Here is a 27,696-nt window from a genome sequence, read left to right on the forward strand (position 1 = left end):
TGCTTAAATGTCAGTCATTTTAAACAGTGCTCACTGCTCAGTTGTAGAGACTCATCAAATACACTGTATTCACATTTCAGATGAGAGAAACATTAAGATGGATTCTAGGCACATTAGCTGGACCGTACTGAGGTTAATCGATGCATTCTATATCACTGGTTTTTCATCTGACAGGTAATGATTTATCCTTTTAGAAGAACTCAGAAATTATTTAATTTTCTCAATATTTATGTTTGAGTTCTGGTCAAGGCATTAGAATTATTAAACTTTGTTACTTAATTCTTTAACTATATCTACCATGAGAAACTGCTACAAACTGTGCTTCAAACAGAGAAGTCATTTCACCCCAACTGCAAACACACAAATAAATCCTCTCCCTCACATAAAAACACAAACTGAAATATGGTAGAACCCAACAGCAAAATGAACCGGTCATTACAGAATTTTGCAGTCTTGGAAGTCCAAAATTTATTCTTATGGAAAAAGAAACAATAGTCAGAAAAGTAGAGGAAACTGATTCTAAATGCACTTTTATTCCTGCACTCTACCGACACATGGGTCCGTTGTTAAATACAATCTTAGCAGGAATCTGATTTCATTAACATTTGGATTTTTCATTTCTGCTTGTAACTTCCACAGTTTATGAATACAACCGATACAGTTACAAACAAATATAATAACAGAACTCACACAAATGGTACAGTGGAGACAAACTTGTGCTATTGAGATAAACAGGACTCATTGTGATCAAATATGCAAACACAAAACAAAAATAATATAGATGAGGGTAGGCTTATTTACTCAGAATAGTATATTCCTAACACAACTACATACTAACATCAACTAGCTGCATATGTGGTTCATTTTTCAATGAAAACACACACACACACACACACACACACACACAAACACACACACACACACACACACACACACACACACGGGAGGGGGAGATGGGGGAGATGGGGGGAGAGGGGGAGATGGGGTGGGAGAGGGGGGGATGGGGGGGGAGAGGGGGGATGGGGGGGGAGAGGGGGGATGGGGGGGGGAGAGGGGGGAGATGGGGGGAGAGGGGGAGATGGGGGGAGAGGGGGAGATGGGGGGAGAGGGGGAGATGGGGGGAGAGGGGGAGATGGGGGGGAGAGGGGGAGATGGGGGGAGAGGGGAGGGAGAGGGGGGACCTCATTACCTGTTAAATGTTCTTTTTCGTACATCAGTTATTTATTGTATGATGGAGTTGGAAATAACTAATAAGATGGTACAATAATAAGTATGAGTTGACACTGCACCATTACTGAAGACACAAAGCAACACTGAATGTTATGATTTGAGCACTTGTTTCCATCAGCTCATTATTTGTCTCAGAATGAACACAGATTATATTTTCTTTCCATTTTCTCTCCTTCCCTATCGCTGTCAGTTTCCCTCTCATTTCTTCAGTATCTCTCTTTGCTAATTTACACTTCTTTGTAAACACATAGTGCATGCACATTTTTTCATTCTCATCTGTGTATAATTCCCATACTTTGTTAAGATATTACAATAAAAATAATCCATTACTGATAATATAATGTAAATGGATAGGTAGAAAAATCTACTCACCAAGTGATGGCAGGAGAACACACACACACACACACACACACACACACACACACACACACACACAAAAGAGGTTTAACTTGTACAAGCTTTCAGAGCCAGTGGCTCCTCCTGGCAGAAGAGTTGAAGAGGAAAGAAGAGGAGTGAAGGAAAAGGACTGGAGAGGTTTACAGAAAGGAGAACAATTCAGAAATGTCACCCAAAACTGCGGTCAAGGGCCATTTACCGGACAGGATGAGAAGGAAACAATCATTGCTGGGGACTGCACTGGGCAGGATTTCAAAATCTCATTCAGTGTAGTCTCCAACAATCAGTCTTTCCTTCTCACCCTGCCCGGTAAGTTGCCCCTGACCCGGGTTTCCGGGTGACTTTTCTGAACTATACCATTTCCCTAAACCTTTTCCTTCACCCCTCTTCTTTTCCCTTCAACTCTTCTGCCAGAAGGAGCAGCCACTGGCCCCAAAAGCTTGTAAAAGTTAAACCTTTATGTGTCTGTGCGTGTTCTCCTGCTGCTGCTGCTGCTTGCTGAGTGATTTTTTTTTTTACTTATCCTTTTGCATTATACTGTTAATGTAGGAAAAATCCTAGTCACATATTTATCTTTTTTAAAAAAAAAACAGTATTTTATGTTGGCCTACAATGATTATCAGTTTCATTCTCTCTCTCTCTCTCTCTCTCTCTCTCTCTCTCTCCTCTCTCTCTCTCTCTCTCTCTCTCTCTCTCTCTCCCCCCCCCCCCCCCTCACACACACACACACACACACACACACACACACACACACACACACACACATATATATATATATATATCACTTTTCTGAACATACTCATCAGCTGTGTAGTCTATTCCCAAAATACAGTTATACATATCAAAAATAGTTACAGATAATCCACATCACAAACACAACTCATTAAACTAGGTATAATGAACTTAGGAAATTAACATTTTAGCACACCACAGCCCTAAAATAAACATAATCAGTATTGACTCTTGGCTGTCTTACCAGAGTTCTGCTATACATGCATCATGTCAGAGTGAAACAATTACTAATTGTGAACATTAGTGCCTTTAACTGAACATATTATGGGCATTTTTATGGGACAGTGCTATCCTATGACAACAAATGGCTGCATGCAAACTAAATTGCCTCCATTTTGTTGTATTCATAAACTAGTGGTTCATAAAGTAATTTGTTAATTGTCCTGAAGCTCCAGACATACCAACAGTACCTGACATGGAGCCTGGAGAGCAGCCCTTCAATATCCCAGCGTAGCTACTTATGGCGCCTGGAGTAAAGGGCAACAAAAAACATGCTCAGTCAATTTCAAAAGGATTGGTGTAAGGAGGATTGGAGTTAACAAAAAGAGGATTAGGATTTCATGCCTTTTCATAGAAAAAGAAAAATAAAAAGGTCACTAAAACTATAACTACAGCTATTACATGCAAAAAGTAGACCTGGAAGAAATTTACCGATTACATATGCCCGTTAAGTACTTTCCAGACTGCTCTAAATGGATAACTACTAGTCAGAAGAAACTCTAACCAACCCACCTGTATTTCTCAGGCAAAGGTTAGTGTTAGGGTATGGGTTCTCTACTAGCAAGATTCCAAAAATGATTTAAAATGCTACATGGTGAAGTACTATAGAGAATATTCACTACATGTCTAAAGGTCAGCATAGCCACTTGTAAAATTACTTCCTGCTTTATCAAGCAGAAAGCAAGAAAATTTATACTCCTACTCAGTGCAATCTGACCCAGCCTGTTTTTAAAGCACTGATATTAACTCTCACTGACAGTTAACCAATTCTCTCGCCCAAAGTGCAATAAACACAATAAACTTGTTCAGTGAGTAATGAAGAAGACTATACTACCTCATTAATTGTAATGAAATGTTCACTTTCAATTCCTAAGGAAGCATTTTTGTCCTTATGCCCTCAAGTCATTTCTATGGTTCATCTAAATTTTTCTTCTGGTTCATATTCTTGCATCACTGTCATCTTTCATGGGTACAAGATGAAACTAGTAAACTTAAGTACTAGTATTTAATTATGATGATACTTTTCAGAAAATCACTTCCTTTCGAATATACATCCAATTATTCTGATGGATAAGAAAGAGTTACTACAATTGTTACTGAACAACCAATTACTTTGATCTGTGCAATAATAAAAAATCTGGGCATAAATTAAAGAATAATTGCAATGGTTACTTCGGAAGGATGAGCAGGTCAACCAGACCCTAGACTGGGATACACCCTTCTGTTTTCATGTGCGTCCTTCTCAGCCTAGGACCTGAGTGATCTGAACCCATTTCCATACTTTCCAAATATATGCCTCTTTCCTCCCTGAGCTTAGAATTTTGAATGACAGACAGCTTTTTTCCTGTACATTTAAATGAGTCTACTGGCAGTGTATTATGAAAATTGGCCTCCTGAAGGTGAGCACTATCTAGTCACTCCACCCCAACATTAACTTCAGATGCAATAAGCATTAACTACAATTTGAGAGTTAAATAAGCTGAAAACTGTACTATGTACCTAGCTGCCACTCGGTAGCTAATCTCAAAACTGACTGGTAGTCTCTCATAATTTATTATGCATTTTATCAAACTCACTAGGAAAAGATCTCCACAGATAACACATTTTTTTACTCTTCAGTTACAGTGTGGGTCAAAGTATGCTCAACATCTACAGTTAACAGATTTTTCTTCTCTGAACCCCACAAAGCTTCAAACAACACAATTATTATGCTACAACCTAGAACCTGTATTGTATGAACATTTGGCTCCAGGATAGTGTGTCACATTCCTATCCCAGGCACATACTGCCTCTCCTCAGGCATTCCTAAACCACACACCAGCAGGCTCTGTTCGAGCTGCTACTTACCGCTCCCAAAGCTCTCTCCCCACTTCCCATCTCTTTCTCCCTCTAGCCTATCCACCTGTGCCATCCTGGTATTGCGTGTTTTCAGCCAGTCTGAAAGCTAGCAAAGTATTCATTCTTTTTATGTGCCTGTCAACAACTCAATGCTTCTAATAGCTGAATAAGATTTGATTTTTAAAGAATTGTCAGGTATTATTCACATACTCCTTTTTGTATATTGGGCATGTTGCTATTTGCATTTTGTGAAACACTAAGCTGCTTTATGATATGACAATATTATGAAAAGGATAGACTGCTACTCACTCGCAGTGGAGACATTGAGTCACAGACAGGCACAACAAAAGAACTGCTAGCTATCTCTTTCCAATCTCTCTTTCCAATCTCTGTTCCCACCTCCCAACTCTTTCTCCCTCGACCCTGTCCAGCCGACACAACTTCTCACCTCAGTCCATAGGCCGACTCCAACTGCATATGATAAGTAAACAAACAGCATCTTAGTTGCAGCACTTGGAGGATTATAACTCCTGACTATCAAAATAATAACTTTTTTGAAGATACTTTTGATAAAATTACACTTCATATTTTTAATCAGTAAAGTAGGCATCAACAATTTTACAACAGACATGGTTTCGAAATCTTGCTTCTCGATTCTCCTCAAAAACAAATCAAATATTTGTACTTCTTACTGAAAAATGCAGTCTGCGAAGAAATTGTCCAGCGTGTACGTAATGGGCATTAACATTCCTTCAGGTACCTCCTCAGACTAAGATTGACATGTTAATGGATATTTACACACATATTTTAATAATACCTCTAGTCCTATTTTAAACATTATAGAGAAATTACAGCATTTTTCTTTCTGTAACTGTCTTATTATTAAATGCCATAAGGATATGGCCTCTGAAAAATTCGATATTCTTATTACGAAGTTTTGAGAATATGTCTGTCAGAATGAGTAGAGTACAAAAATGCTGTGTTGATGCTTATTTCAGCAAATCAAAAGGAACAATAAACATCTCACTATGGGAGTTTTATATAATTGTGATTATTACTTTCTACACAATCATGTCTGTGATATAAGCTGTAATGGTTCAAAGAATTATCATGGGCATTTTTCCATCATATTTGCTCTCAACATGTTCATACTATTAAAAATAAAATAAGTAGGATTATTCTTTATCACATACTATATTAAGTGTTATCCTGCAAAATTTGCGTACAAATTAACAACAATCTCCTGAAACCTTAACTGTTACACTTTACTCCAAAGTGTAGCTTCCAGACTGCACTAACAATTTATCAGTTGTTACAGCAAGGAAGAAAAAAAACTAATATTTTTTAGCATGGTGATAACCAGACATTTCCAGGGTGAAAGTATGCAGGATGGAAATGTAGACTCCCTTAGTAATATAACAATGTTGTTGGCAACTGGCACATAAGCTCAAGATTCGGTTCCCAGGGACCACCTTGGATTTATCTGGGGTTGGAAGTTCTGGAACAGAGTCTACTAAGCCAGGAGACAAAATGAGAAGGTGTGTAAGTAGCCAAAAACAGCAAAATTAGCACACAAGCTCACAAAATAAAACACAAGATCACATAGAGGTGTCCAATAAAAGAGTACCTGCTCAAGGCTGTAGGCAACACAAAAGTTATTTTTATTTTGTAGCCTTGTCAGCATATTTTAGATATGATCCTGGCACAATAGAACACTTTCTAAATGAAGCAGCTCCCACAAACACATGGATAAAATAATTCTTCCTTATTTTTTGATTAAGTTGTCACTGGTTCTTTCTGCTTTACCTCTGACTCTTGCATTTTCTCTGTCTACTCATTTCCACTGTTTGGATACATTTTCTGATTAATTATCTCCCAGAGTGCTAGTGTAATCCACAACATTAACACTTTCTTTAATAGTGTTCTATCACAAAGGAGTATGTCACAACATCACAACCCAAGTTTTTAGTTTTTTATGCACCATACTAAAATTACAGTCAGATGTCAAACGCTTATAACCATTTCTTTCCTGTTTTCTCAATTGTTCATGTTTCACACCCACACAGAGCTGTACTCCAAATATAGCTTATCATGAATATTTGTTTTCCAAAGTTTATACTTTTGGATGTAGCAGAAATTTCTTTTGCTTTTTGCAGTCCTTGTCTGAATCTTTCCAGTTTTAACATTTAGCCATTCAAAATATCCACCTTCTGCGTGTATCGTTACCTTATGTTTCTTTTATTACAGTTAGCAGCTTCTTTGGCTTCTTCTATTTTTCTAACAATAATGACTATATGCATTGAATACAGAGTATGGATTATCTTCTATCCCTGTAGCTGATACCACACTGCCTAAGAATAGAAATCATTTTTATTTCATTCCACACTTTTAACAGACCTTTCCAAACCAACAAATGCCATGTATGTTTCCGCATTTTTCCTAAATCTATGCTCTATTAATTAACACAGTGCTGAAATTCCTTCTCCCAAAATCAAGCTGGTCCTCTGTTAACCTACATTCAATTTTCCCTTGCATTCTTCGATCATCTAGTCTTGTGAGTGTTTCTCGCACATGTGATGCTAGACTCATTGTGTAATAACTTTCATGCCTAATTACTGTTGCTTTCTTCAGATGTGCAATAGTTATATTTTCTTTTTCAAAATCTGAAAGAACTTCCTCAATTTCATAAATTTCATTCATGAGCTTTTATGGTTCTTGGTTTATCCTTTGGCATAACAACTGAAAGTGTTCCACTGGTATTTCATCAATACCTAATAATTTCTTCAATTCATCAATCTATTCACATGAAATTGCCAACTGAGGAACAAATTTTTATACTTGTTTAATAATAAGTCTAACAACACAATATGTTGTGTGCAGCAAGTCTGTAGCTGACAGAGGTGCCTACTCTATCAGCTATGAAACAGATTCTTGCTGTTACGTTTATTTTGGCAATGTAAATAAACTTATGATTAAACAAATATTAATGTAATAACACACACACAGTTTCATAAAATCCTTCTGGGTCACAGATCACATCATATTGTAAGGTGAAATAATGTTCTGACCACCACTGTAATGAGTAAAAAAGGTGGTTCACTTTACGGTATGGTATGATCTACTGCCCAGAAGATTTTATGGAATAACAATGGCTCTCGCCATGGGAGCATGCTCTCACACACACACACACACACACACACACACACACACACACACACACACACACAGAAAGACAGACAGAGCAGTGTTAAAGGACGTTAAGAAATGCCAAGAAAGTCAAAGGATGTTGACAGATAATAAGCACTTTGCTGAGTGTTGCTATAACTGACAGTGATCACCTGGTGGTGCAGACGCATTAGTAACAGGTTTGGAAGCAGAGTGAGCATTCTCAGGGCTTATACAAGTTGCACCAGCTGCCTGTTCTGCTGGCTGCTCCAGTTTCCCATCCAGTCTGAAACCATGAGTTTTGCAATACATTTAGCTGTTAATGGAAATTACACAAAACACTGTAATGTGTGATCAGCTCATTGCACATGAAATATTGATTCTAGAATTCTATTATTTCCATAATTCCAAATGCCATCAATACTGTCTCAAAATAGGAGATCTGTATTCCAAATGGTGTTAGTAAAGTGATGGCCCATGTTCACAACCATATAAATGCTGATATATCTGTTGAGTCAAGAATTCCTTCATAATCTTTGTGATGTTTTACAACACAAAAAAGACATCAAAGACTAGCAGAAAGGAATTCATTTTCACTTGATGCTGTAAATAAAAAAAATGATACACTGTCACTATGAAATTAGTGATACCAGGTATACTTTATTTCAGGTTTCCCATCTCATGGTAGAATTGGAACATTTGTATGTGGATTGCTCAAGAGGATAATGCAGAGCATATGTCCTCTTGGATATGAGAGCATCCTATATCTGTGCATGAAATATGGTTATAATTATGTGTGTATTCCGGTGCCACTTGCTGAGTAGATTTTTTTACCTATCCAATTACATTATTTGGTCAAAAATTGACTGTTTTCTTTATTATGTGCGTGAAATATGTATTATATGACAATTACTTGCACTCAATACAACAATTAGATTTCCTAATCAGCAAATAAAATGTTAAACCCCGGCTCACATCTGAAAAACAGATTAAAGTCCTGGTGACAAAGTGATCTGTTATGGAGTACAATCTAAAAAGGGACAACAATGTGAAAGAAAATCAGCTGTGGCCCCTTCAAAGGAATCATCCCTGCATTTACATGAATAATTTAGTGAAACTCCAGAGAGCTTTCACCTGGAAGGCTGCATAGAAATACGAACCCTGCTCTTTCTCAATGCAACTCCACTGCGTTTACAACTGCACTAACTGTCTCAGTACCAACCTTGACATGAGTGAAATAAAAGCGAATGATTATTTTTCACTGAAATCTGATGATAGAAAAAGCTAAGAAGCACAAAAACCAAATGAAATGTATTGAAATCTGATGTATTAAAGTAAGACTGGTCAATGAAAATGGAATTATACAAGATATTGTGTTTTGAAGGAAAAACCAGGCAAAAAGATGCACCGTCTGCATAACAAAACACTTCCACATCTACCATACTCACCAGATTTCTTCCTAGCTGACTGCAATAGTTTAAAATGTCTGCAATTTTTTAGCAGGGAGAAGGGTCACCAAAATCACACCTGTAAAATGCCTTTGAGGAGTTTCTTCGGCCTATAATGTCAAACTTCAACAAAAGTGGCAGTAATGCTCTTATTCTTCTTGGGTGAAATATACAGCATCAAATGACGCTCATACTGATTAATGACAGATCATTTGCAACAAGTAGAGTATCTGGAGGTCCACTACCAATTCCAACATTTCATGTACAATAACCTGATTATCATGCTTCTAGTGTTCTACAAAATATTATTACAATTACATATAAGAAATGACACACAATCAAATACTACGGCTAACAGAAAACCAAGATTTGCATTTTTCTGGCGTGAGTAGTTTCTGGAAACTAAATTAGTAACCAAACATAAAATGTAAGTAACACAACTCAATTCAAACAAAGAATTCATTACAGTGAAATCTATAAAGTTAATATACTCAATTATATCTGTCATGCAAGAAGATTAGTCACCACAACACACTAAACAATGCAAAATGCTCTATTAAAGTAACCATTTCATTGCAGATATGAAAAACTTCCAGGATTCTTTCAGACAGATTAGGAAGAAAATAGCAAAAAGAATATTTAAGTTGTGATATTGGCCCAGTCCAAGAGAGGTGGAAAATGGAGGAGGACACACGGAGGTAGAAACAATACAAAATTAACTGAATGTATCATAGTCCTTTCAACACTGAAAACATTCAGAAATACCAAAATATAAGACCACAACCATTGCTATCAAAGTTGTTCATTTTCTTTTTAATCAAAATTTTATTTTGCAGTTATTGATTACCCTTTAAGGATTTACAAAAATAAATTTTGCCAGTTGCCAGGCAATCAACTGATGCAGTTTAAATGATTTCATAAATTTTCTTAACTTTGAGACAGAAATTTTTGCAGCGTTTCATATTGCTGATGATGAAGTAAATTTTAACACAAGTCTCACGAACCAAGGTAAAATAAATAAAAAATTCATTACACCATGCTAAAATTGAATATGGAGTTTTTAATCCTGCAGCAGTGCCCAGTGTTTTGAAACTTCCTATCAAATTAAAATTGTGTGCCTGGCTGGAACTTATAACTGGTACCTTGCCCAGAAGTTCTGCAAGGCCTGAAGTTGCGGGGAGGGGTTGTGTGTTGTGGATAGTTCAGTATGAACAATCCTGCAAAGGCAATGTTCTATGTTTGGGACCTAGTCCAGCACAGGTTTAAATTTGTCAGGAACTTTCAAAGCTAAAATTATTCAAAATCTGAAATCTACTTCACACTAAGGATTGAAGATTTTGGTCGGTGGCAAACCATACAAAGTAGTCAAGAGTAGATGTTCATTCCATCAGCATAAAATGCAATATATATTCTTTCTCTGAATCCTGATGCAAAATAATTGTGTTATTCATCTTCTTGTTGTGCATGTATGGCACATGTGTGTGTGACGGGTGGGGGAGGAGGGGGTGGAGGCTGTCGTGCAAATGTGCAAGTGACAAGTAAAAGGGACAGCAAGAATGGGGTATTGTGACAAAATGTGGTGAACACTTATTTGGATCGTCTGTCTCTCTCTCATTAATTTAACTTGGTGGTGGTCTATGGGCAATGAAAAACTCAAGGTGGTCGAATGAATATATGAAATTACTTCCTTTGCCTATGAGTTATACTTAAATGTAGTTGGGAGTTTTCCTTTTAGGCTATATTTATTTAAACCTTCTTTCATTACTTATTACTAGTTGTAGCTTTATATGCTATTATTGAGTGTTTTATTAGAACAAAGTGTCATAATGTGAAAATGGCAGTGTAGTAACATGACACACTTCTGTTCATGTTGGTTCACAACTTTTACTGTTCTTGACTGTTTGACAAATAGTGTGCACCAACTGTTTTAGCTAATATCACCCAAACCATGCAAACTGTAAATGAACAGAGTGCAGAACACAAAAAACATTAAAAACAGATGGAATTAAATAAGTTGACAGTGCTGGAACACAATTTGAAAAATGTGTCTCAAAATAAGTCTTTAAGAAACAACCACTGAAACAATCACAACTCTAACACATCTAGGAATGCGTGTTGAAAGCAATTTCAAGTGGCATGTCAGAAAAATCATTAGGAAATGTGTAATTTTCCCAACAAAAGGGGGAGAGTTTACAAAACGGTTTGACTGGTCACCAAGTACAAATTGTTTGACAGTCTGGGATTTTCTCAAATGAGAATAAACGGCCATCTAAGGAAAAGCAATGTGTATCCACAAAGGCTCATTTGGCAAGTGTGGCAGCATCATAGGATGCTCATCTGCATCCAAAGGCACATGCTACAACATAAATTTTGCGCATCACGTAGCGTGTTCTGCTAAAGAAGGGCGAAGCAAAATATTACTTCCCCCATAAAATATTACTTCCACCTCAAAATATCTCATGAAATGACAATGACAGTAACACCAGAGACAATCAACTTTTATGGTAGCTTTACCAACAGTTTTCCTTCCCACATATTATTCATGACAAACAGGATAGGGGAGGGAAGCTGATTGCGATTAGTTGGTTTGTGGGGTGCTCAACTCTGTGGTCACCAGCAAAGGTGATTGTGGTACATCAAATAGCCCCAGCTATGCCTCTTCAGTTTTCTGGCTGAGTATAGGTGTACATGCAAATGTATACAACAGTTGCATATCAGTATGTGTATGACACAGATTATCGCAGTGTCCGCATAGTTTGCCCTCTGATGTACCTGGTCTCAAGATATTGCTAATTATGGAGAACACCTAGGCAGCAGAAAAAGTTTCACAGCAGGGGTTGTCAAAGTTACGAACTACATAGCAAAGCAGTGTGTGATGCTCATAGAGTCTGGCAAGGATCTTGTGTACGTAAGAGGGGAAGAGATGCAATGAAATGCTATTCCATATGATTTAGAGACAATATCATTTCAGCATATGATTTTCTGCTGCACTGGAGAAACTAGCTGACACATTCCAGACAAAGAATGTGTTGAGTTCGGAGAAACTCACTCCTTTGTTGTACTTCAAGTCTGCCTATTGTTAATTTGTTTATTTGATTTTGGTTCAGTTTGACATCCATATAAATGAAAAAATATAATTACAAATCTCAAGAGGCCAAGCAAGAAAAAGGATGCTGTGTGTATTAGATAATCATTGAAACAGAAATATCAGCCTTTAATACTAAGTGTTTAACGTCCGGTCAACTGCCTTGTTCTAAAACTAAGTGGGAATCCTCAATATATAAGAAGCAGATTAGGAGCCAGAAGTTTACAGCCTTCAGTAATGCCCCCATTAAAAAATCCATAGAAAGCCTGACATTTGGTATCCATCCAAATGCACAATTTATATGACTGACATGTTTGCATGTAATCTCTTCAAACATGTGCTGATTATTATGAGTAAGAAACTGGTTCGAGTGTAAAGACAAAATTGGTTGCTTTCAAATAGACATTAGTTAAGAAACTTCTCAATTTTCGAAGCTCATGTGCTGCTAGAATTTCACTGTTGACTGTTCTGATCTTGTCCTCTAGTACACGTTCTGAATTACTTTCCTACTGAGTCTATTATTTTCATTCCTGCTCACTACTTTTTCTTTCCTTTGCTGAATGAATGAAGCTCTGGTTTCAATAGCTGATGCTTATACTATGTTTTAGTTTGTGCCACTGTTTGATTCTAGCTTGCAAGTAAAGATTTGATCTCAACATGATTGCAGATGCATCTTGGATGCAATTTTCTCTGTTAAATTACTTCACACGAATGACAGTACTGTTCTTGGGGAGTCGGATACTGACTGATACCTTACCTCCTTTTCACTATACATTCTAAGACAAGAAAAAACAATGCACCATAAAAGAATTATCCGAATGGGACAGAAATTGGTAAATATGATGTACATATACTGAGAAACAACTGGATGATTTATTCAAGAGAAAGAGTTTCTCAAATTGAGCACATCAATAACACATTTGTCCATCTTTGGCCCTTGTGCAAGCAGTTATTCAGCTTGACATTGATTGAAAAGAGTTTTTGGATGTCTTCCTGAGGGATACCATGCAAAATTCTGTCCAAATAGCACGTTACAACCATTTCTCCTGGTTGTTAGGCTGTATGGCAGGCAACATTCAGGTTGGTATCCCATCACTGTCCAGGGCATCTCCAGGCACGTTTTCGGCCTGAAATCTCACTGAGTGGAGTAGAATTGTCTTCATTGATGAGTCCCACCTCAAATTCAGCCCCGATGACAAACGAACACTTGTCTGGAGATGCTCTGTACAGCGGTTGGATACCACCTCCACTGTCACCAACCATACAGCCCGACAATCAGGAATAATGTGGCATATCTTTTCGTATCAGGACCCCTTTGGTTGTCATCCATGGCACCCTTACAGCAATGGTACATTGGCGATATTCTATGCCTCGTTTTGTTGCTCTTCATGGCAAGCTATCCTGGGTTTACATTTCAGCAAGATACTACCCACCCTCACACCGTGATAATTTTACTGCTTGAGCTTGCTAAGCCCTACCTTCGCCAGCAAGGTCAGCAAATCCCTAACTCAGAATTTTTGGAGCATTACGGGGAGGGTCCTCCAACGAGCTTGGGATTTTGATGATCTAATGCACCAATTGGACAGAATTTGGGATGATATCCCTCAGAGGACATCCAACAACTTTATCAATCAATGCCAAGGCAAATAACTACTTGCACAAGGGCAAGAGGCAGATCAATGCATTATTGGCTTGCTCAATTTGTGAAGCTCTCTCTGTTGAATAAATCATCCTATTTTCTTTGAAATCATAATCATTTACTTGTTTGTACACGTGCATCACATCTACCAATTTCCACCTCATTTGCAAAATTCCTTCATGGTGCTTTTTTTCATCTTCAAGTGTATTTTAGCACTCCAACTCTATTTCAGGTCAACATGGTGTCACTATAATGTGTCTCCCCATACAAGTTCATAAAGAAATACATACTTCATGTAGATCTAGATTGCTACAGAAAAATGGCAATTTGTATGGGAGGAGTATTATCATGGGAGTGGCAATGATTGAAAATGGTATATTTACCCCAATATTTTGGCATTGGCAACATGAGCCCAGTTCCATGTGGCAAATTTGCAAGTTAGCTATGGAGGTGGGGGTGGGGTGGAGTGGAAAGAGTGAAGTTTTATAATACATGACTATGACAATTTAATCTAGTATCAGCGGCATATGATGCACTGCAATGCTGATGTTTGGCATTACGTGTGAACTACTCATGGTTTTGATGGCTCCTTTGGGTTCTATTATGCAATAGGTTACATCAGTCTGAGTCCGCTGTATGCAGCAGAGCCGTGATGGTGGAGAGGGGAACTACACAGTCCAGTTACACAGCTTTTAGTATAAATTAAATATGACAGTCAAATAATTCCACATAAATGCTATGATAAAATAAAGAAGGTATTGGAAACGCACGCGCAACCCCCCCCCCCCCCCTCGACACACACACACACACACACACACACACACACACACACGTAAGAGGTGCATTTAAAGCTAAATTTTGGTTAATAGCAAAAAACTGTGCTGGCATAACTGGCGCCAGCACACCATGCGGCATAGAGGTTACAAGAGTATCAATAGAGGCCAATGACAAGACTTGCTGGAAACATGCCGCCAACGCCCTCTCAGCTGCCAGTATTTAGGATTGCTGCACAGACCAAAGGGCCAGTTTAGCCAGTTACTAAGCCAGTCAGTTTAGTTAGTTACGCCGAGTTAGTTGGAGGTTGTATGCCGTGGAGTTCCAGCGTGTCACTGAAACGGATCTGCAGACTTAGCCTCCAGCACTGAGACAGGCAGCACATAACAACCTCATAGTGAACATAACAAACTTCTGCTTCAACTGCATTGGACTATACAGAAGAGAGCTTGTACCACAACACACTGAACTTAAGTTAAATATCTCTTTGTTTATGAATAAAGAACCCAGTTATTAATTGCGAGCAGTTTATGTTATAGAGCGAGGATACTGGCCACCAACCAACATCCTCTTCTTGTTTCCCATGATACGGCTTTACAGAGACAAGACGACATAAAAGCAGCTAAGGAGAATACAACAAAAACAGTTAATATGACCTATCGGAATCTGATACAGTACTTCAGATTACTGTATCTGACTGATTTTGTACAAACTAGTTGATTCAACCCATCAAAATTAGCTAAAACCTACAGCTTAATGATTTGGGGAAATTCATTCATTCACACATCATGTTCTGCAAGCATCATCATGAAGGACAGCATTTAGAGATATGGAGTGAGTGGCATTATACATCAACAGACAGAAGCAACCACTGCTGGGTCTTTCTGTGGAGTATATTAAAGACAAATTATGACTAGTGCTCATCTTCTCATACTGATAATTATGGGAATTCTTTCTGGATTACTTTATTAGCAGGAAATCAACTACTCTGAAAACAGCCACATCTTCACCTCTTATTTTTTTTAAATAATAATAATAATAATAATAATAACAATAATAATAAACATTTAAAATAAGAGCAAAAATACCCAGACACACTTACAGATCTTCTCTCATCAAAATAGAAAAGGTATTCAGTTAAAATATGTAATGAAACTATCAGCACACACATCACAAACATGTGGGATAGGCATGTGTCAGTACCATGGATGATTAGTAGGATTGGGAAACTACATCTTATTTTTCACTATCTTCAGCAACTTATTCTTCTATCACCACAAGAAAAGCGGGCTGGGAAGGAGGGAGATAAAACTTACAAAACTGTTTCAGGCCAGAAAGCAATCTCTGAACAGAGGATGTAAATAGGGTCTGTAGGTAACTTATTTCACATCCCATCCACAGAACCCAACTTTTCATGAATGAATATCTTTCTGCACTGCACATAAGAATTTCATTAAATACTTCTAATAACGTTATGTACTTACTGTTGTTAAACAATGCTATATTCTTATGTCATTGTGCTACCGCGTATTTTTCAGTCTGCTAAATAATAATGAAATATTCTAAAACAACAGATGCTGTTAATCAATAAGATGAAAAATATGTGGTGCCTTTTGGGGGTGAGTGCACAACAGCAATCTGATCAATATCTGCAGAACACTATAATAAAAACAGAATGTAACATGATGCAGTTATCCATTTATGACATAAACTGACTGCCTTTTTGCTGTAATTAACATCCAAAACATGAATAGTGGACTAATAATACTGACCTGTGTTGCTTCAATAGAGTACAGTCACCACCTTCATTTGGGTCCAGATTGTAAACATACAAATAACCATCAGCAGAAGCAACAAGCAACCTCAGGACTTTTTGTATGCTGTTGAATAAAACCATTAATTGAATATTAATATACTGAAACGTATTGCAACATAATAAGAAAGAGAACATATGGCACTTGCTGAATTCATTTATCAAACACAAAATCTATAAATGAAGGGTAGTTCTGAAATAAGTTGCACATATGTCCAACAGTAATAAATACAAGAGGAAATTTTACTGTCTGCAGTTCACAGGTTGCATATCATCTGATGGAAGCATTATGGCACTTATAACGGAGTTATGATGAAACCGGCAATTTTGACAGTGTGTGCACCACACAGCATCGCAATGTGTGATATATATTTGCTGCACTCCTGAATGAAAGAGGCTTTGGTGACTGTCCATTACAAATGAGTACATGGCATAATTTGTGCAGAAGTCTTATAAAGCTTGCTCAGGTATATGGCCCAGACATGATGTCACAATAATTAGTTTGATGATGGTACCAGTTGTCTTGTGATGAATGAGTTTGTGGAGGAGTGCCAATGTCACCGACTATAGAGACACCGAGTACAATTGACTACCAAGATGACAGCCATGTGCTAGATTACTGAAAAAGCAGAGAAAAGGTGAGTGCCTTGAAACATTACTTCCAATCACATTTTTTTAAAGTGTCAGTCAGCAACATCTCCTTCATTACAAACAGGAAATCAATCAACCTCCAGTGTATTAAAGTTGGATCTGTCACCAACCACACGGAGTTTCAAAGTGACCCTGTCTGATAGCCAGTTCACATTGTGTTTTGGGATACAAAATAATTTGATTGTTCAACTTTTACTTACTTCCTGAAGTGACGAGAGAGAGAGAGAGAGAGAGAGAGAGAGAGAGAGAGAGAGAGAGAGAGAGAGAGAGAGAGAGAGGCAGGGACAAGACTACTTCAGTTGTGTATTTTGCTTCTTCAAGTCAACTCAAGGGCCTACACAAGAGCAACAGTAGCAGCAGTTCTTCTGGAGACAGTTGGCCATGTAAGGTTCACTACCATTCCTTACTGTTCATCTTGACTCCACCAAAATCAACTTGTTCCAAGCTATAAACAGGGAGCTAGTTACAAAACATTACAGAAGGAATTGTGATGAGGAGAGTAGTTTCCATTTCTGTCGAGATATAGAACACAAGAGTTCTACAAGAGCAGTACTAAAAACACTTGTTAAAAGTATAATAAATGTCTCAACAGCTATGGACTCCTTGGTAAAATAGATGTGTTTCTATTTTCACTGTGTTTTGATTTCTTGAACAAAAGTCCAACACATAATGAATTTGTGAAATTTATAGTTACTTAAAACACTCTGAGAAAAGACAAGATCAGTGCAACTGTGACAAAAATATCACATAAATTATAACTTTTACCACATTTTTACACAATAAGAGCAAGACATATACAAATGAAAATTTTGGAGCATACAAAATTAATTTAGTCCAACATAAACGAAAGAGTACTCAATGCACTCCAAATGCCCATGCCGCAACAGCTGAACAGTGCTGCAAAAATTTAATTGTAGTATTGTGTCTAACACACCTTCAACTCTGAACTGACTGAAAATCAGTATCAGTCCGTAGCACTGGGGAGTGGAAACTACTACAAGCAAAATTTGTTAAATGAAATAACATTCAACTGTAGGCAGGCCCAAGACTGACCAACATCGTATATTATGTAAATAGGCTTCGGAAAAAGTGCAAGATAACGCAAAATTCTTTCCTTCCGTTCAGTCAAGGCTCATTCTTAAAACACAAACCTTCCATATTGAATATATTCATGTGACCTCTTTATGAAATGGGTGTGCCACATGATCCCAAATGTGGGGGAGACACTGATTTACTTATGTCTATTTTCCAGCATTTAGTTGAGCCTTCAATAGCAGATACCAAAATTCAAAACTCCCATGTATGTATTTAGGTGATGAAGTTTGTACAGTTACAAGTCCACAGCTTCATGTGATGTTTTACATGATGCTGAGGTTTCAAAACAAACAAAAATTTTATTCAGTGTCTGTCTATTCTTAATTTCCTACACAAACAGAAACATTGCTCCAATATGGTCATCATCAGTGTTGCCACGACACCACATCAATGGAAACAAATATATAATACTATCTGAAGTGACACACTTGCTGTCAATACCAACCACCGTTTGTCACTCTCAATGTTCTGCTGTTACTCTTCCCACCTTCATCCCAGAACTACTCCAGTAATAGTGGCTTGTGAGAACATTGTCATGCTGTCGACCACGAAACACGATATTATTACAAAATGTCTTAGCTCAAATTATCTTTTATATAATTTCAAATTAAGCTGAAGGTCAATTTTATGAAAGATTCATTGCATCACATTCAGGAAATCACATATTGCAAGTTCTGCAGAAATGAAAATTGTGTTTATGATTTATCGATTGAACTGAGTGACATGTGGCTAGGAGGGTTAAAAGCATACAAAAACAGAAATCACTGCAGTAGTTGTACAGACTGTGAGCAAATGAATGAAGTATTACTGTAGTAATTTTCAATACCATAGTTAGCAAAGTAAAGGCTTCAGAAATTTCATTCTTAATCATTAACTCTGGAATACAAAAGGCTTATCAAATACAGACTGATTTCCTTTCTAGACAACCATATTTGTAAACACATTTCAGGTGACTAACTAACCTAGTTTTTTCATTGTAATCTACGATAGAAAATAGTTTACCAGCACATGCAGTAATGATGATTATTATTATTTAAAGAAACCTCATCTGTGAAGTAGCACTAATTAATCCTTTTTTCTCCAGAAACTCTCCGACAGTAAACATTCCACCTACATTGTCAGTTCACAACAGAAACAATGCACTACAAATATTTTCTTTAACCACATAAGCAACCAAATTTCAGCAAATAATTTGAGAAAAAATGAATTTAACACCAGTTCATTAAAATTTTCTAAATATATACATACACTGTGATGGCACAAACATTTCTGAGTCCCTGGAAAGGAAGATGAACGGTGGCAAATGCTCGACCTTGGCTGAACACGGTTGTTACTTGCGACGGTAGATAATTGGCAGATGCTGACACAGCCTTTGACAGGTAACCCATCCAGCCTTGATTTTCTGATGGCACACGTCGCAATCTAAGCACACAAGGGGGGAAAAGCAAGTCAAAACAAATTAAACCAACTACTCACACAATTATAGTTGCTTCAGAGACTGGTGACAATATCTTATGACAGGAAAAACAGTGAATTCATCGGAAATCCATTATTCTCTCATTTGATTACTCATGCACTATTCAGTATTAGTATAACAGATTTAATTGTCATGGTAACTTGACTGAGAAGAATCACAATGTTTGGCAAGAAATACATATTTTAACTGTAACTTTAAGAAAAATCTGACTTACAAATGTAAAATATTTACAGCTTTGACACAGAATAACTTTAAGAAACTCTGAGAATATAGGACTAAATAAGATTTCTCATATCTTCTAAATGCAGCCTGAAGAAATTTAAAGTACATATTATGACACTTTATCAAGCCCCTCTACAACTGTCCACAAAAAATTGTTGCATTTTTGTGATGCAGTAATCGGATAAAAAAAAAAGTTGGTTGCCTGAATCTGGTATGACAAGTATGGAGACAGTATAAGAGGGCGGATTCCTTCCAGGAGGAGGAGGAGCACCATGCAGCCATAGTCTCCTTATACTGCAACATTTACTAGAAGGGACAGCAGCCCACTGGATGTTGTTCCCTGTCTGGGTAAGGACTTTATTTGTATCATCAAAACAAGTATTGGCCACTAACTGTTTCTCTAGTTAAACGATTGGCCCATTCATTCCCTGGGGTACCCACAGGACTTGGGACCTAGAGAATGACAACTGAGTAGGCAGTTCAACTAATGTCAGAGAGAAATTCATGAATAGAAGCTATCACAGGGTGACAAGAGTAACAGCAATTAACAGCCTGGAGACTGTTCACTGAAGCACCGAAAATTAAAACACAGTCACAGGAGGTCTGCTTAATAAAATGCATGGTTCTGCTAATGGCTGTCAGCTCTAATGTACAAACACCACTTGTTTCTGGCAATAGGTTCCTGACTGGTGAGAGATGAAAAGCATATCCCGCCCTGTCCATGGTTTTAGAGCCGCCAATGTAAATGACAGAAGTACCCTGACACTCATCAGAACTGAGAGGAATAGATGCCAAAAGGATTACAGGATGACAAACTTTTGAAATAGTGAACTGGGTACTAACTGGGGTGGGGCAGCAGTGGAGGGGGCACATTCTAAGGGGGTTAGGTGAAGCTCCTGGCAGACAGCCTCAACGCGCACTTCAGCTGGTAATCCTAAACAAGGACAGGTATCAGAGGGTTAATGCACCTTGCATTGAAAAAATAATTCAGTAAGTTGGATGATTAGCAAATTGTCAGATGGTGATTACATAAGTGACCAAGAGCTAGTACTGTCAGAACTGAAGAGGGAGAAAGATCCCCACTTCAGCAATGATACTTTCTATGGATCTAGTCCAGAAGATGTCACTTGTCAGTCTTACTTCTCATCGACAGACTGGGTCCAATAATTTCAAATCTGTACTTGCTGCTGACTCATGAACCTGGCAACCAAGAATCCAATCACAACAAGACCACAACACAGTAAATACAGAGGAGAGTAATGTAATCTGCAAACCAAGAGATGTGGGCAAGGAAGCAGATAATATTAAGCTTTTGCATGCAGCTAATATTTAGCTGACAAATACAGGCAGCCATGATAGATTTTTATCCAAGAGCAGTCCCAAAAATCAGGAGTGCAAAACAACTTCCTAGTGCTGGGTACTAAAGTAGAATTCTGAGTAAGGGTGGAATGTGATATGACATCAATGTATGTCTGTTTTTGTGGGAGAGAACTGCTATCCATGGAAAAGGGTTCAGGTGGAGGCCCTGCAGATGGCACCTTGGAGCTGACTTTCAGCCAAGGCTGCAGATTGCGAGCTATATCAAACGCAAAATTCATCAACATACAGTGTGAGGGTGAACGATGGTCCAACAGCTATCACTAATCCACTGATGGTGGTGGTGGTGGTGGTGGTGGTGGTGGTGGTGGTGGTGGTGAAGAGGAAGAAAAAGAAGAAGAAGAAAAATGAGAAACTCAGCACAAAATCCTGCAGGACACCACTCTCTTGGATCCACGGAGAGCCAAATGATATACACACTCCAACCCAAAGCAACCAGTGGAATAAAAAAACTGACCAATAAAAATTGGTTGGTAGCCCCAATCCCCAGTGATGGAGGGTAAGTAAAATGTTATGGCACCAAGTAGTGACATACGCCTTATGTAGACGAAGAAAGACCACAATGAAGTGTTGTCACTTAGAAAAAGCCTGGTGGATTGCTGTTCCCTGCCTAATCAGATGGGAGGTTGTGGAGCATCCCTTCCAGAAACGACATTGATAATGGGATAAAAGGCCCTGCAAGTCAAGAGCCCAGTATAATTATCGCACTACCATCTATTCAAGCAGTTTGAAGAGCGTGTTGGTGAGGCTGACTGGTTGGTATCTGTCAATGGGTGAGGGGGTTTTTACCTGGTTTAAAGATTGGGATGATGAACCTATCTTCCCACTGTGAAGGGAAAGCCATCTAGCCACATACGGTTGATGCTCCTGAGTAGATGCAGTCTGTGTAACAGACAGATGTTGGGTCATCTGGTCATGAACCAGAACAGGGTTGGAGGCCATGTCGTGTAATGAGTCAAGAGCCTGAAGAGTTGCCAATCAGTGAAAGATTCATTATATAATCTGGCAACACTAGGGATGAAAGACAGTGAGACGTCTTCAATTTATCTTTTATGCATACATACATCAGTACAAATACCACCATGGGGGAAGAGATCTGGAACAGTTGCTGGTTGGCCCACGCCTGAAGAGATATATTTCCAAGAAGAAGATACAGGAATCCCAGCATTCCTTCTTATTTTATTTAATTAGATAGTGAGCCTTAATGGGAAACTGCTGCAAAGTGAGAGGACTTGAGGACTTCATCTGACTGGCTCCATTATGTCACAGAGATGGAACAGGCTGCTCTGCACGGTTACTCAGAGAGTGCCACTTCAGCTTGCTCCATCTCCTTGGCAAATTCTAGCCAATCAGATACTATCCTTATGGCATAAAAGTGCGGACCTTATCTGTTTCATGAAAGTCATACTTAGCCCTAATGGCAATTATTGGGGTAGCCATCAAAAGCTTTGGATTTTATCCAAATTTGACATGTTAAGTTTACTGAGAACTTTTTATCTGCACAAAGGAAATGTTTTCCAGAGAGAGAAGAGCGCAACAGTTCTTTTTCAATGTCTCACTGAATCCTGTCTCCTGAGCACCTGGAAATTAGAGCTGCATAATTCTGTATCCACCCAATAAAAACATATCAGTCATTGCCATTAAAATTTCAGATCTTACATACATTTATCATGAAATAAACAACTAAAAGATGTAAAATTGCAATCTGTAGAAACCACAGAAAATAAAGTTAGTGTTACAAGTAGACATTACATGAATGTGTTCCTCACAGTTTTGTTATCACTTATTTAGTTCAAAGAACCACCTATGCCTAACCTCCTTTATTCCACTTACTTTCTTAATTAACAATGAATAACTTTAGCAATACTTTAATTCAGTAACATTTTTTTTTCAAATTTGAAGGAGCAGGAAAAAATGATTATACCACTACTATCAATTATCTTTTGTGTTTGACCACAGCTACAGTAGATCTTTTAAGTGTTAAAACCATTTTTGCTACCTTTGTCTATTTCATCATTCAACTGTGCACTATCAGCTGATTTGGCATATGGCCATTATCAAGTACTTAAAAACACTGAAATCAGTCAAATGTTTTGTGAAATGATTTGTCTAAAAGCAAGAAATAAAACAGATGAAAGAATTATCTGATGCATAACATCTGCTGTACATGATTTTGAGCATTATTCAAAGGCACGTCAAATGTTTCTCTATTTTATTTCTTACTTTTTGGTAAATCATTTCACAAAAAACCTGACAGATTACTTGTTTTGTTCATGATCTTATTGACACCTCATTAGCTTTCCTTGCATCCCCTGTTCTCAAAATGTTCTAAATTTACTACTCGATTCAAAGGCAAGCATTCTGACAGTTAAGTACCACACCAATGTACCTTTTTAAGGACAAAATAGCTAGCCTTGAAAAGTAATTTTTTGATACCTCATTTGACTTCCTACTGTCTGCTATTCTTGAAATACTCTAAATATAGTACTTCACTCAAAGGAAACCTTTTGGCAGTTAAATATCACCCCAATGTAACTTTTTATTTGCAAAATAAGAGGCCTTGAAGAGATGGACTTCTGACACTTCATTTACATTAGCTAGCAGCAACTGTTCGCGAAATTTTTCAATTTTTCCCTCGAATCACTAGGCTTTTATTAATTATCCTGATGAGTTTCAACCTTAGACCTCACACGCGTCAATCTGACAGCCCATTTGTTCTTTCCCCACTACTGATTTTAAAATTGACAAAAATTTTCTTTCAAATCACTAATTAATTTTTTCTTAATTACCCTGCTCACTTTCAAGCAAATAAACACTTATATGCAAAATTAGTGTCCATTTTAGTCATACCTTGGCAGTTATTGTTAGATGCGCCAGTGTTATAAAAGCTGAACTCTGAAGTGAGGTTACTATATGTTTGAGTGCATGTAATGGTGAGAAATAAGTGTGTATAATGTCATCACTCAAATGGATGCAAATTAACATACTGAGAATTACCTAATGGTGTAAGTTAACACCATGAAATACACTAACATGTTAATGAGTCACTGTAACTAATTACCAATATCAATTTGTTTTTTAAGCTTTAGTTCCACACAGTCACTGTAAAATTTATCTTTTGAAGAGTTTCAAGGACACTATATTTGAAATATCAGTTTCATGATCACAAATGCAAAATTATTGCTTTAAATATATAGTACATTAAAGTCAACACAATGTCATTTAATGAAGCATAATGGAGATGGATGCAAACATGTCAACATTTACCTTACTGAATCAGGAAAAGAATGCTATATGCCCATAACAACAACAAGTTAAAACAGTGCATTGTGAATCACATAAAAACTTGAGGTCTTGCAACATTCATTCACTGTTTTCTGTGAACCTCATCATGGACACTCCTTAAGGATGTGGAATGAGTGAAGATTTATGTTAAGAGAAGCAACCATTACAGACTGCTTCTATAAAAGCCACTGCTTCTCCACTTTCGCTACTCAGCTGCTATTGCATACCGGGAATTTAAGTAATTTTACCGAATGTAACAAGGGACTGGAAAATTTTGTGAATATGATAACGCAAAACATAATGCAAAATAAGCAGTTTTTAGCAAAATAACATGAAATAAGCAATTTTTACAAGCTATTGCAATATTTGTAATTTTACCATATAAAAATGTTACAAATCTCAGGACCGGTGTTTACTAATATCCGTAACTGATAGTTGCTGAATGTTAAAACAGCATTTTGATTTCTAATTTCCTGAAGGTTTAGGTTCAAGTACAACATTAAGCTGACAGTTCATTTCCTGCTTAACAAACTTTAATGTGGTGACGACAATAGCATCAAAATTAGCACAAATAATGCAAAATTTGGCCAAAAACATTGAATTTAGAAAATACAATACTGAATTTGAATAAAAACACCAAACTTGAACAAAGAAACACTAAATTTGACAAAAAGGATACTCAAATTTGCCAAAAATAAAATCAAATTTGGCCAAAAAGTAGCATCAAATTTGGCCAAAAAGTAGCATCAAATTTGGCCAAAAAGTAGCATCAAATTTGGCAAAAAAGTAACATCAAACCTAGCAAAATTTTAACCTCAAATTTGCCAAAAAATAACACCCAATGACGCAAAAATGAACAATAAATTTGAAAAAAAAAAAAAAAAAAAAAAAAAAAAAAAAAAAAAAAAAAAAAAAAAAACAATAAATTCGACAAAAATATGAATGAATTTGACAAAAAATCATGACACATTTGGCAAAAAATAACGCCTCATTTGGCAAACAAAAAAAAAATGAACATGGCTATCAATGATACTGAATGTGGCAAAAAATAACGCCAAATTTGATTAAAAAAAGTAACAATAAACTTGCCAAAAAATAACAGGATTTTGCAACAAAAGTAACATCAAATTTGGCACAAATAACAGTTAAATTGCCAAAAATATAAACATTGAACTGACAAAATAGCTCCAATTGAGCAAAAATGTACATCGAATTTGAGAAATAACACTAGATTTGGCATAAAAACATCAAATTTGGCAAAAAGTAACGCCAAATTTAGTCATAAGTACCACTGAATTTAGCGAAAAATAACATCAAATTTGGAAAAAATACCACCAAATTTCACAAAAATAACAATAAGTTTGGCAAAAAATTTTCAAAAAATAACCTCGAATTTGACGAAAAATAAAACCAAATTTTGTAAGAAAATACCACCAAGGTTGGCTATAAACTAAAATGATTTTTCCCTGTCCCTACATATAACGAATGCTATCAGCTGCCTAAATACTGAAAAAGTTAAAAATCTGTTTAAAATGAACATTCTTGAGTCCAAATATTCTAAAAAAAGTAAAAGTGACTATTAAGTAAGGAATTCTTTTAGTTTAATTTTAATTATCAAGATATTTCATTTCTTGCCTGATGTCTCTATTAGGGTTTTCCACCAGAATATAAAATTCCATCCCGAAGCCTACTCAGGGATGCACATTCTATACAGAAAATATTTTTATTTCCTGTATTCTGTTGTGAATTTCACAATTCATCCCTCATTCAATCTTATTGCTAATCAGAAACACCATTACGGAATAAGGGTACTGGGACACAAGTATAAGAATCCCTAAAAAGACTTGTGAAAAATGTTTGGTTATTGTAACAACATTATGAGAAGGAAAGTTGCAGCTAGGCACAACAAAAAGACTATCACAATTAAAGCTTTCAGCCATTAAGGCCTTTGTCAACACTAGACACACACACACACACACACACACACACACACACACACACACACACACACAAAAAAAAACTCTCACACAGCACAGTGTGGTTTCAGTTGCCTTAGACTGCAGAGAGAGAGAGAGAGAGAGAGAGAGAGAGAGTGTGTGTGTGTGTGTGTGTGTGTGTGTGTGTGTGTGGTGTTGACGAAGGCCTTAATGGCTGAAAGCTTTAATTGTGAGTGTTGTTTTCGTTGTGCCTATCTGCAACTCAGCATCTCCACTGTATGGTGAGCAGCAACTTTCCTTCTCATAATATTTTTACGCTCCATCCTGGATTTTCCATTGTTTGATGTTTGGTTATTGATGTCACAAAGATTCTTACTGCACATTTCATTAGAAATAGTTTATTTTATTTTACTTTAGCTCAATTGTCTCACGAGACGATGGCACAGAACAACAGTGAGCTAGAAATTCTGCTGGCATTCTCCGCATGACGGTGACACATCGGATTGCCATCCAACAGCATGCCTCACATATGGAGTTTCATTCATTGATCTAAAGTTTTGGCATCCAAAAGCCATTTTTTCCCCCAAGGAACTGCACAGTATCAGTTTTTGTAACATTGTGCATTAAACTTTTTGTTGCCAGTCAGTTTTAAGTCTGTTCCACTTAGCTACTTCTGGTATGGATGTGTATTGGCTCTTTATCAGTATCTTTGCCAATGGCAAATATCACAGATATGCAACAGTTATCTAATGTCCATGACAAACAGTTTATGTACGTAAAGAACAGAAGTGGACCAGCTATCTAACTTACCAGGACTTCACATTTCACATTTCCTCACTCTGAATTCAGTTTCATTCCCACTGCATTAATTTTAATGTGATCCACAGTTTTTGCTGTTAAAAATGACACCACCCCACACAAGGAGGAAGTGTTTTCTGCTACTGTTAGGAAAAAATCACTGTGTTTAGTGACCAATGATTTGAATAAAACATCGTATGTCTCACAGCTGCTGTCATCAGAAAGTTAAATTTCAACTGCCAAACAGAATCTGTTTCATGCCTAATAATGCTCCAAAATGCCATATCGATAAGTTGTAGTTACATAATAAAGAAGCAACAGTACATCAATAACTGTAACAATTCTTCTTCTACACCAAGTAATAATATTTGTTTATGCAAGAAATACTGTGAACAACATAATTGATAGGCAAAACCAAATGAACATTCACCACGATCTCAATTACTGTGAGATA

General features: G+C 37.1%; 1 protein-coding gene across 7 annotated transcripts in view; it reads right to left on the minus strand.

Moving 5' to 3' along the window:
* The window catches only part of LOC124590183 (WD repeat domain phosphoinositide-interacting protein 2), a 75,345-nt gene that overhangs the window by 4,969 nt on the left and 42,680 nt on the right, over positions 1-27,696 (minus strand). The window contains exons 6-9 of one of the 7 annotated variants that reach the window (XM_047131629.1): positions 19,395-19,568; positions 16,360-16,467; positions 7,815-7,927; positions 2,820-2,885 (exon numbers count right to left, since the gene is read on the minus strand). In XM_047131629.1, the coding sequence (XP_046987585.1) occupies positions 2,820-2,885; positions 7,815-7,927; positions 16,360-16,467; positions 19,395-19,568 (461 nt within the window). Of the gene's footprint in view, positions 1-2,819; positions 2,886-7,805; positions 7,928-16,359; positions 16,468-19,394; positions 19,569-27,696 lie in introns of all 7 variants that reach the window. The other 6 variants (XM_047131630.1, XM_047131628.1, XM_047131631.1 and 3 more) reach the window with 6 other exon arrangements.

The sequence above is a fragment of the Schistocerca americana genome, chromosome 2, assembly GCF_021461395.2.
Source record: "Schistocerca americana isolate TAMUIC-IGC-003095 chromosome 2, iqSchAmer2.1, whole genome shotgun sequence".
NCBI lineage: Eukaryota > Metazoa > Arthropoda > Insecta > Orthoptera > Acrididae > Schistocerca > Schistocerca americana.